The sequence below is a fragment of the Triturus cristatus genome, chromosome 1_2 (genome assembly GCF_964204655.1).
Source record: "Triturus cristatus chromosome 1_2, aTriCri1.1, whole genome shotgun sequence".
NCBI classification, from domain to species: domain Eukaryota; kingdom Metazoa; phylum Chordata; class Amphibia; order Caudata; family Salamandridae; genus Triturus; species Triturus cristatus.
The window spans coordinates 604,357,664-604,369,696 of NC_140580.1; the positions used below are offsets into that span (position 1 = coordinate 604,357,664).

Sequence of the window (12,033 nt, forward strand, 5' to 3'; positions counted from 1 at the left end):
ATCCCTGTTTTTCATGGAAAATATAAACAAATATACAAACATGCCCCATTCCTTTGGAAAATAAATCATGTGAAGTGATCCACTTATACATTTTTCAGGAGCTCAGAATACAATATAAACAAATTAATTTCAGCATTTGTAATAGGATGTGATTAGCTCCAACACTAGGACCTTTCATCTAATATTACACAATTTTGGGAAAATTATTTCCTATTGGCCACAGAGCCACCATATACTTACAACACAAAGCAGTAGTAAGGTGTTGCCTCTCCGGAACACAACCTCCCAATGTTATATTACTCAAGTATGGCATAGATCTTGGTTTCAAAAGAATGAGATAGATCATTTTCAATACATTTTTCTACAAGAATAACATATACCAAACACTTACCTTAGCACCGATAAAAGGAAGTTGTCTCACTGTTTTAAAAAACTTTTTTTTACATCTTGAGAATAAACCTGAAAGAAAAACAATGAGATAAAGTTTCATTAAATCAATGACTGTCGAATAACAGTCACAAACACTCTGCCCTGCAACACTGAATATCCGCAACCCTCATTCTGTGCACCACACTACATCTTAAGTTACAACATCAAACCTTCCTCATGTGTATATAAATGCCACTTCATTTAAATTCAGTTAAGATTTAAAAAAAAACAAAAAACATTCATAGTGAGCATGTGTCTCCATTAGTGGCTACAGTATCTCACTAGTTGCGGATAGGCATGAGACTGAGGCTGTGATGCTAAAACTAAAAGCATGAGCTATGTGATTTCATTATGCCTACTGAAAAATATCCTATGCCACTAGTTGCATTTACACCCTTAAATGTAAAAGAGCGATCACACATTTCTTATGAACAACACGGTTTAAAAACAAAAGCAGTGACGGCTTGTGACATTTGAAAGTGGCTGGCGTACAATTTGGCTATGACTTATGCAGCGAGCAAGCTTAATGGACAAACATGGGGTCCTCCTCCTGAGACTTTGTTTTTAAAGATTGACAAAAGTGCATTTTAAAGCAAATTAATTCAGTGAGAAAGCAAAGTTTATAAAGCAGTGGGAATGTATATTCTTGAAATATTAAACAGATTAAAAACTGCCCCATTGTCTACTGCATTAATATGTTTAACAGTTACTTTAATATACAAATTGGATAGCAATTCGGGCCCTTTAAAGTGTGTGCTTGCCCTGTGTCTTGCACTGAATGCAGCATCAATTTTAGAAAACAAGTCCTCTAACTAGGCTTCAGGAAGTACCCACAACCGCTGGCTGCAATCAGCCATATAGAATATGTGCAGACAGGTCTTCAAGTGGGAAGAAAAAAGTGGCGGCTTTCTAAAAGGAACCATGTAAAATACATTACCGCGATTCTCATAGTGTGCCACCCGACCAGTATTTTGGGTTCCCTCTGAGATGCTATTGCGTACAGATATATAACAACTGGCAGACATAAAACCTGTCAGTACGATTGGCTTGGTCAATTGTTTTTAGGTGTTTAAGAAAAAGGAGCAACAATGCTGCGCCCCCCACAGGTCCTAGAGCAGTTGGCCTTGGATCTTTCTGAACTGGCGTGAGTTTTCACTATGTGATTGTATGTGTGTTTGGGCAGCTGACCGTTGTCAGTCCGCTCTTGGGATGGGGAGTTGTTTTGAGGGGGTTTGTTGTTCTCTGCCAGGAGGGCGGTTGGTGTGTGGGGGTGCGGGGGTGGAGGGGCTGGGGTGTTGTCTTGTGGATCTGATGGCTGCATATGTGGGTAGCCCTGAAGGGATTAAGGTTCTGACCTGGAATATTAGGGGCATGGGGACACCTGCGGAGCGGTACAACGTTTACAACTATATTAAGAGAAGGGGAGCACAGGTGGCATTGTTACAGGAGACCCATCTCACGGAAGGAGAGGTTGCGCGCCGCCTGCAGTGCAGATGGCAGGGCCAGCTCTTTGCTACGACCTACTTGGCCTTCTCTCGAGGAGCATTCATCTGGATTAGGCCGGCGGTGCCCTTCCATTTACATCGGAGGGTACTTGACTCTGAGGGGAGGTATGTGGTGGTTACGGGCACTTTGAAAGGCAGGGAGATCACTTTGGTAGTATCTATGGCCCAAATCGAAAGCAACTTCCATTCCTGGATAGGCTGTCTGGGGTGTTGGCGGGGTTCACCCAGGCGACTTTATTGTTGGGTGGCGATTTTAATTGTGTTTTTGATATGCAGTGGGATAGCTCCACCCCTCCTCTGCGAGGCGCCACGGCGGCTGCCACTGCTAAGTGACTGCTGGCTTGGGCAAAGGGTTGGGATCTTCATGAGGTGTGGCGGATACATAATGAAGGATGTAGAGAATATTCCTACTATTCACACCTTTATGATTTACACACACGTTTAGACCTGTTCTTCTGTTCTGCCACCTTGTCACCCATGATGACCGGGTCTGAATATCTCAGCCGGTCGCTTTCTGATCATAGCCCTTTGCTCATGGGGTTCGTTCCGGTCTTGGAGAGGGCCCCGATTCTGCGTTGGCGGCTAGATCCGTCACTGCTGGACGATGAGGTATTCCGACAGGGGCTTTCTGAGGCGCTATCGGCTTACTTCTTAGTCAACCAGGGAACTGCAAGCTCTCCGCTGGTGGAATGGAAGGCGTTTAAGGTGGTGGTGAGAGGACATTGCCTCGGCAAGTCTGTAGGCACCCGACGGCTGATTACACAGGAGTTGACGGACATAGAGGCCCAGATCCTGACCCTCGATAAGGGAACTGTGGGGACGATTAGAGATCTGTAGAAACTAGTGGAGGTGAAAAGCAGTTACAATGCTACCTGGGACAGATTGAGAGCTCTTGACTTTAAACAGTATGAGACCACAGGGAGGGGGGCAGGGCTGGGAGACTCCTGGCTTGGTTAATTAGGCCTGAGAGCAGAGGTTCACCTGTGGTGAGTGTCACAGATTTTCAGGGCAGTGTTCTTACCTCCCCGAAATTAATTAACAACGCATTCAAGGACTACTATGAATCACTGTACGGTTCCCCGGGATCGACACAGGGGGAGGAATTGCAGGTGTATCTAGAGGAGCAACGATTGGAACAGTTAGATCAGGTTGTCCGAGACCAGCTGGCCTTACCTATTAGAGCAGGCGAGATCCGGGCGGCTAATAGAGACATGGCTAGAGGGAAGACACCTGGGCCGGATGGCCTCCCAGCAGAATTTTATAGTGCTTATGTGGACATACTGGCGCCGTGGTTGTAACAGATGTATGCCACCGCGCTCCATGACTTGTGTCTGCCACCCTCGCTCCAGGAGGCATTGGTGATCCCCCCTGCCCAAATCTAAATTGGCACACCCTAAATTGATGTAATTCAGACCACTATCCATGTTAAATATGGACTTAAAAATATTGAGTAAAGCATTAGCTCGGAGACTCCTACCACACATGCGCCGACTGGTGCATGCAGATCAGTGTGGGTTTATCCCCTCTCGCTCCACGTCCAGTAATCTTCGACGATTGTATCATGTCATGTTTCATCCGGCACTGCGAGATTATCCTGATGCAGTGGGGGTGGCGATCGATTTGGAAAAAGCTTTTGACACTGTACGCTGGGAATTTCTACTTGCAGTGATGGGAGTCTTGCAGATGGGGGATGGGTGGTTTCAGTGGATCCGCCTGCTATACGGAGCACCCACGGCCCGTGTACGAACAGGACCTACCGTCTCAGCTGCCTATCCCATTCATAGAGGGACCAGGCAGGGGTGCCCATTGTCGCCGCTATTTTTTGCTCTGGTCATGGAGCCTTTGGTGGCTAGGCTGCGAAGGGAATGCGATACGTTGGGGGTGACGCTCGATGGGACCCCCACATCATTTCGCTTTACGCAAATGATGTATTGATCTATTTGGGGGATGGGACCTCGGGAGTCCGTCCAGTACTGGACATCCTAGAGGAGTGTGCAGCTTTGTCCGGCCTGCGGGTGAATGGGAAAAAAACATTTGTGTTTTCGCTGCATCCCTCCATGCCTCGGCCATTGAGTCTTCCGGCATCCCTGGTGTGGGATCCAGTGTCTGTCAAATATTTTGGGATACAGATTTATCATACGCAGGCGGACTTGTTTGAAGGGAATCTTGGGGGCACCCTGAGGGCTTTGCGTTCGCAAGTGGCCTTCTGGCGCACCCTTAAGTGGCCACTCATGGCTCGGTTGGCACTGTTGAAAATGATTGTTCTCCCCCGCCTACTGTATTATTTTGTCAATCTACCCGTATTGATACCCAGATCTTGGTTTAGGACGTTGGATGGGCTTCTTAGAGATCTTGTTTGGGATGGCGGCTGTAATAGAGTGCCTTTACAGACCCTACGCCTCCCACTTACGGAGGGCGGGTAGGGGGCCCCAGACTTCGAGGCATACTATTTGGCGTCCCAACTCCAATGGATGGCAAGATGGCTTGATGGCAGGGACCTCTCTACGTTCTCACTCCCCGCTGGGGCGTTATATACACGGTTACTTCCCAGAATCCTTAACCGTCGTCAGTGGTGGTGCAGTGTTGAGACAGATGTGTGGCCATGTCCCGAATGCCACAGCTATACGCCCCGAGTCTTCCGCTAGTGGGTATACCTCAGGCAGGGCTGGCCCCCCCCCTCACGCAGCCACAATTGCTGGGTTGGGAGGAGGCGGGTGTATGTACTGTAGGCGCTCGTTACAAGGATAAAGAATGGCTCCCGCTGGCTGAGTTTCTTACTTACCATGAACTCCCCCCCCGGGTCAGTTTTTAAACTGTCATAAGCTCCGTGGGGCAGTGTGGGAGCTTTGGGGTGCAGCCTCTGGTGAACCGGACACACATCCGGCCCTGGAGGCGAGGGTGACTCTGGGTTCCGCTGGACATTTGATACGCTGGCTTTATCTGGCCATAAGAGAGCTGGCACCGAACAAGCTTCCAGGTATACGGGAAAGATGGGAGAAACTGTTAATGCGACCATTGTCGGATAAGGAATGGCGGAAAGTTCTAATGAGCCCAAAAAAGATCTCCAGGAATACGGCCTTCAAGGCCCTTCAATTTAACATACTGCATAGGACTTATGTCACTCCGCATAGGTAGAATGTGGTTTATAATAGAGACGATTAGGCCTGTGCTAGGTGCACATTGGGGAACGCAGACTTCGATCATATGATCTGGTACTGTCCGTTGCTTTCCAATTATTGGTCCACGCTTGTGGATCTGGTTAATAAAACATTGGATCGCACCTTGCAGTGCACCCCTGAGGTTTGTCAGTTTGGCCTCTTCCCGAGACCCTAGGCCCGTAAGTTAGGGCATAGATTTATAGATCTGGCCTTCCTCCTGGCCAAAAGGAGAATCGCGCTTCATTAGAAAGCAGGGAATCCGCAAATGGTTACCAGGTGGAAGGCGGACGTAACCTGTTGGGTAGGGGCAGAGGAACGGGTGCTAATCGCTGAAGTGAAGATCACCAAGCGGCGTAAACCATACGCAGAGCCATGGGGTGACATCGCCAAATCGTGGGACACTTGTCATGGAGTGGAGCGGGACTCGGAAGACAGGGGGACTGAAGCTTCAGAATAGTTGTGTGAGGGGAAGTTGTCTTATGCGTTTGCCCTGCTTGCCCTGGGCAGTGGCGGGGATTGGCCCCCTTTTCGGGGCCCTCTTTTTGGGGCCACTGCCCCCCCCATCCGCCAATACTGTTGACAGTTGGCACATTCTTTGCGGCTGAACCGCATTGTCTCCTGGCAGTTAGTTATTAGTTATTGTTTTTTTAGGTAGTTTGGATAAGTTTCCTTTTTTTGCTCATGTGCGAAAAGAATCTTCGTGTGTAAAGAAGGCCGGCTGCGGCTCGGGGTCATTTCCTTACTATTCAGATTATATGGCTTCTTTCATTTGGGAGTACCGGAGAGGTCGCTTATAGCCTGTCATTTGATTTGGGCAATTAATAGTACCATTAGGCTGGTAACTGCTTATGTGTGCATGGAACTGGGCTTGCACCTCACATGGGGCGGTGGACCTGAGCGCGCAGATTCGACATGCGGTGTAGGAGAGATGTAAGAATTGATTATGCATACGATTGATAAGTATAGATAAAGATTGCACGAGCATTAAAGAGTGGGCCCTGTGCTAAATGAAAGGGCGACACCATGTCCCTTGATAGGCGATTATGTCTTTACACTGTATTCTGTTATTATATTTATGAGTATGGTGGCGACTATTATGATGGAAATGCATTTCTGTAACTGAAGTATGTTAACATGTCTTTTCAAAATTTAATAAAAATAAGATTAAAAAAAAAAAAAGAAAAAGGAGCAACAACAATAATTTGTTCTGAAATTGTGCAAATGTGTCCCTCCTGATTTCTGAATGTAATTGTGAGACGTTGGCCTGGCATATGCTGTCCTCTAGTTATAGGGGACACCTTGTACCAGTCCAATTCGACTCTTATGGTGATAGGTTAAAGACAACCTTTAAAGAAAGCTATCCTAGTGGTAGCTGTGTAGAGCAGCCTTTAGGCTAAGCCTTGAAGGAGTGTTAAGTTTTTTGTTTTACTATAGATAACCTCTTGAATAACCAAATGAAAGAGTAGTCCGCACAGGTATATATAAAAAATATATGTATTTATTCTAGGAATAACCCCACTAGTCTCTTTATGAGGCTAGAGGTAAAGATACAATTCAAACAAGCATTGATAGTTACAATAAATAGCACTGGAATCACAGGGCCACAGGGGGGGGGGACCAAACCATATATCAAAAAAGTGGTATAAGAACCACGACAATTCTACAGACAATGGCTAGGGCATATAGGCTCACTGGCCCCTTGTGAAACCACCCTAGGTAGTGAGGAAGGGGACCCACGGGAGACGCATGCAGTGGCTAAAGCTACTGTTGGGATCTCTATTAAAGCCTATGGAGAATGTCGGGGTTGAATTTTACAAGTTTAAAAACACTTCTAGCAGGAGTTCAAGTTCAATACTTTAGAGTTAAGCTTTTGAAGGGCCCACACCCACGAGAGTACCGAGGTACCACTGTTACCTGCCCCAGAGAAGCCGGATGCATAGGTCGTTTTTGATGTCGGTTCGCAGGCTGATTTTCAATGGCAAAACGTGAACTGCTGCTAGCCAGAAGCGTCGTCTTTGTTGTGAAGAATGAAAATGTAGATCTTGTAGAGAAGGACCTGAAAGCAGAGGGGACAGAGTCTGGGTCACGGCACAGTGACCAGGGGGCTCAAGAGAAGGAGCCCTTCAATGTTGGGTGCTTCCAGGTGGAAGAGGTGTAGCTTGGATCGTCAGCCACGGGGTCCAGGAGGCGTCAAGGAAGGCCAGCTTCTGAAGGGCGACTGTTCCACGAAGGATGAGGGTCGCTGCAGTGTTAGTGTCCGGATTGGATCCACTAAGCCTTGGCAACCACAACCCATGCAAGAAACACAAAACTGCTACTGGTACAGACCCACGAGGTCTGAGCGAGGTCTCCAGCGAGGAGACTGAAGAGCAGGCCTGGAGCAGCCAGGGGAACTCTTGGAATCGAAGATTGACCTCCGCTAGGGCCCACAAGTCGAGAGACAAGGGGCCGAGGGAGGCAGCAATTTGGCGTGCGTAAAGATGCGCCCATGGGTCGCCGGAACGGGCTAGGGCGTCGATCTTTGGCACAGATGATGCTGAGAGGTTGGCTCAATAATGGGCCAAAGCACAACTTCGTTACTTGAAGGGGTCAGGTGCTGTGCAAGAGGTGGCCGGTGTCCTGGGGTATTGGGGATCTCGGCACCCACGGGGTCCACGGTGCTGAGCTTTGCTGTGCACCCTCACTGGCCTCTGGGATGCTTGGAAACCCACCTCAAGGTAGGAAAGAGTCGTCGGTGTCTGTAGGAGCAGCGAGGTTCCAACCGGGTCACTTGCAGTGCTTCAGGTGCCTGCCAAGCAGGGAGGTAACTCCTTTACCCCAAGGGAGATTTCTTCAGTCAGCTGTGCGGCTGCAGGTCGAAGTTCAAGTCTGTGAAGTTCAAGAATAATCTGAGGCTCTGGGGACCCAGTATTCACCTTTATCCAAAGATTAGGGGAGTGTCCAGATCAGAGCCCACCAATGAGAGGTCAGGCAGGAAAAGGGTGGCTACACCCTCTCCCCTTTGTGTTTCCCGCCAGGGCAGGGGACAGGATGCCCCTGAACCGGTTCCAGGCGGTGTATGCAGAATGTAGGCACTGTGGATGCCTACGTGCAACTCTGAAAGGCATCCTATGGTGCACCCACCCAGTTCCAATTCACATAGTCTGTCTGGGGAGGTGGGAACACCTCCCTGCAACAGGATCCCTATTGTCCAGCTGCCGTGGCTGGAGTTCTGCCCAGCAACAGGCAGCCAGAGTCGTGTGGGTGGCGGGTAGCATCCATTTTGTACTACGTGTGCTTTTAAATTGGTGTCTAAAATCTGCCGATTTTACCATATCGCCCCTCTAGCAGGGGGGAAATCATGCCCTCAGTCCCATGGCTGGATTGGGGGTATGATTCCTACATGTTTGACACCAAACACGATATGGTTCTGTGTAGCCATTCTCAAGTTATCACGCTATCGCAATATACTTATAATGCAGTTAAGAGTATATGGTATGGCTACACTACAAACAACCCAGCAATGATTTTACAAAGGTTGCAGAGGGGCCCTACTGAGGTAGGGGTCCCCCCTCAAACATATCTCAGCACCCTGCCTTATAGGATTAGCAAGGCCTGCTTTAGGGGTGTCCTATGAGGATATATGTGTTGTATTATGTGGGATACAGGATACCTATATCCCTGTAAGGAGTGCAAGCACCACCTTACCCAGACTACAGTAGTGGTCTGGTGGTGTCATTTGGTATGGCTGTCCCAGGGGTGGCACAATAAGTGCTGCAGCCCCTGGTAGGCCTCTGAGGGACCCATGCCCTGGGTACCTAGGGTACCATCTACAAGGGGCTGATAGGGTGTCCTCAGTATCCAATTGGAAGGTACCTAGGGTACTCACATCGGTTTAGAGAAGAAGCAGATAGGCTGGGGTCCTGGATAGCAGGATACCACCAGACTAGTAAAAAACCATCCAAATACCAGGCAAAAAGTTGGGGGCAACCATATAGTCAGATTCCACCTTCCTACAGTAATGCATTGCAGTCATATTGGCAGCGCGTAGAAGAACATTCTTCCCTGCTATACTGGGGAGTAAAGCCTTCAGAGCCATCTTTATGGCTAGTAACTCTAGAACATTAATGTGGAATGTTTATTGGTGAACAGTCCACTGCCCCTGTACTGTGATATCCTCCATGTGTGCTCTCAATTCTATTAGTGATGCATCCGTTGTTCGTATAGTCACCTGCGGAACTGGGTCAAAAAATGTTCTGCCCTTCAGGGTGTTGTATGCATTTGCTATACAAGAAGAATCAAAAAGGCACATCACTGACCTGACTATTAGGTGATGACATGGCTGAAAAAGATCTCACTGGTCCTGGAGACCGAGAACCCTTGGGGAATTGGGGTAAGCTTTGGCTGAGATAGAATAGAGTATAGCTACAAATATGGATGTATCTGAAGGGGCTGTAAGTGGGACTTTGGCACACTTTTTGTGATTCCCAGTGCGTGTAGCAGATTGATGGTGGCCTGTGCGCCTTGCAGGCACCTCTGTTTGCTTGAACTCTTGATCAGCCAATCTTCTAGGTTTGGGCTTACATGAATGTTCTGTCTTCTTAAATCGGGTAATACCACAGTTAGATGTTTTGTGAAAACCCTTGGGGCTGTTATCCCAAAAAGGTAATACTTTGAACTGGTAATGACGACCACTTACCACAAACTGGAGATACCTGTGATGTTTTATATGAAAAAACGCCCTTCAGATCCAGTGCTGTCATGAAGTCAGCTTTTTGTGGTAGTGGTATCACATCTTATAGTGTCACCATGTGGAAGTGTTCTAATAAGATGTGTAGGTTGAGCGGTCGTAGATCCAGTATTCATCGTAGTGTTACAGTTTTTTGGGTATCAAAAAGTATAGGGAGTATACCCCCTTGCCTTGGTGTCTGTGTGGTACAGGCTCTATGGTCCTTTTTGCACCAGAGCTTTATCTTCTTCTTTGAGAAGGTGTTCATGTGGAGGGCTTAGGATTGGTTTGTGAGGAGGAATGTTTGGTGGGTGGCTCTTTAGCTCCAGGCAATATCGCTAGCGGATAATGTTCAGCACTCACCAGTCTGATGTTACTTCTAGCTACAATTGATGGAACTGTTGTAGCCTTCCCCTGACAGGATTTATATGATAGGGGGAAATGGAAGGTAAGTCACTGCTTAGAAGTAGAGGCTCCCCTTGCTTGCGTTCCTCGTCCTTTTCCTCGTGGTTTAAATCCTCCTCTATAATACCTTTTCTCAGTTTATTGATGGTACTTCTGCTACTGTTTTTGATTGGTTTGGATGTCAGGATTAGTGGATTTTGCGACTCCTCTTCCCGGATACCTTTGATAGGAATGCTGCTTAGGTGTTGAATTCTGCAGAGCTCCATTAGATTTAGCAGTTTGTGTCCTTTTAATTTTCTCTAGTTTAGAGTCTACCTCTAGTCGCCATCAAATGGGATATTAAGTAAATGTTGCTGCATTTCCGGCTTAAAACCGGAGATGCCCAACCATGCTTGCCTGCGTAGTAAGATAGAGGAATTTATTCCTCTTGCAGCCGTTTCTGCACTGTCTAGGGCACAACGTATACATGCATTAAACACTTGTCTACCTTCTGCAACTAGGACTTCTCTTTTTTTTTTTATATTGTTCAGGAAGATGGTGAATAAGATCTTCCATCTCATCCCATGTTGTCCTGTGGTACCTGGACAGGAACCCCACTGAGTTAGCTATGTGTTATGCCCTGCATAGTATTTTCATATCTTGCAGTTTACCAGTTCACCTGCTGATCAGCCACAGTGTGTGCTTGGAGTAGAATGTTGAGAATGCTGTGATGCATAGAACGTTGGGAGTCTGACTGGGTGAGGTATGACAGTTACAGATGGGCTGAGCAGCAGGCAGGCTGCTCCTGGTGGGGTTAGATACTACCAAGGGGGTTTGATACTTCAAAGGTGTTTGCTGTGGCATAGGACCAAGGACTGACTACTGGGCTAACCTACTTTACCTTATCTTGTTACCTGTTCTACTTGTTTGATGTACCTGCGAACCATCTTGCTGTACAACTGGAATAAAGGTACTAAAAGATCTTACATGGCTAACAGCGTCTACTTCATGTGAGAGTACAACATATTTTTGGCGACGAGCGAGAGTTGGAGACTTACTCACTGCCCTACATGCCCTTGGTGATGATCTAGGAACAAAAAGAAGAAATTTCTAACAGCGCAACAAAAGAAGTAACTCAAGATGACACAAGCAACAAAAGAAAGTGGCACAGCACTCTTCGCAACCCCACCAGTGTCCTGTACATCGGACAGCCCCAGCAACAGAGTGCTGTACAGTGTGGTTGTGCGTACACCCACAAGTTCTGCGCCTAAATGGAAAGTTAATCATTGGGAGCGGCTAAAAGCATGGAGCGGCTGGTGAGACTTATTTTTTTTTCTTTGTTATGGTTTTTGGAAGCCGCCCTGAGGCCTTAAGGTCGTGGTGAGTCTCAACCGCCTATTTAGTTTTTAAAAACAAACGTACCGCGAGCTCTGCTTGGCGCGTGAAAGCCTCCCTTCACGAAGACGCTCGCGGCTTCTTGGGTCTTCTATGACGTCTAACGAAGCCTTCACTACTGGTTATTAGACGCTTGGCACATAGTGCGTGCCGTGAGCCACTCGACACGGCGTGTAAAAGCGTGCTGCCATTTTGAAACGCGAATTTGATCTGCCAACCACGTAATTTTCATCTTTAGACGTGAACCTTATTTGCCAACCGCGTAATCCTTGCCAGCCAGTTTTTTTTTGTGCGCTTTGTTTCATAAAGTTACATGAGGCAGGAAGATGATCGAGTAGGTGTGTGAGCGCGCTGCTGGTGATCCAGGTGATTGTTTGGATCATCTACCTGAGGACAGATGGTGCCGTTTGGTACACCGGCGGTGAGTGGAAGTTTGGTTACTCCAGATTCAAAA

At 47.5% G+C, this 12,033-nt stretch overlaps 1 protein-coding gene across 1 annotated transcript in view; it reads right to left on the reverse strand.

Annotated features, from left to right (window-relative positions):
- The window catches only part of SGPL1 (sphingosine-1-phosphate lyase 1), a 416,168-nt gene that overhangs the window by 270,097 nt on the left and 134,038 nt on the right, over positions 1-12,033 (reverse strand). Inside the window, exon 3 of the mRNA XM_085607136.1 lies at positions 392-459. Coding sequence (XP_085463262.1) covers positions 392-459 — 68 coding nt within the window. The remainder of the gene's footprint in view (positions 1-391; positions 460-12,033) is intronic.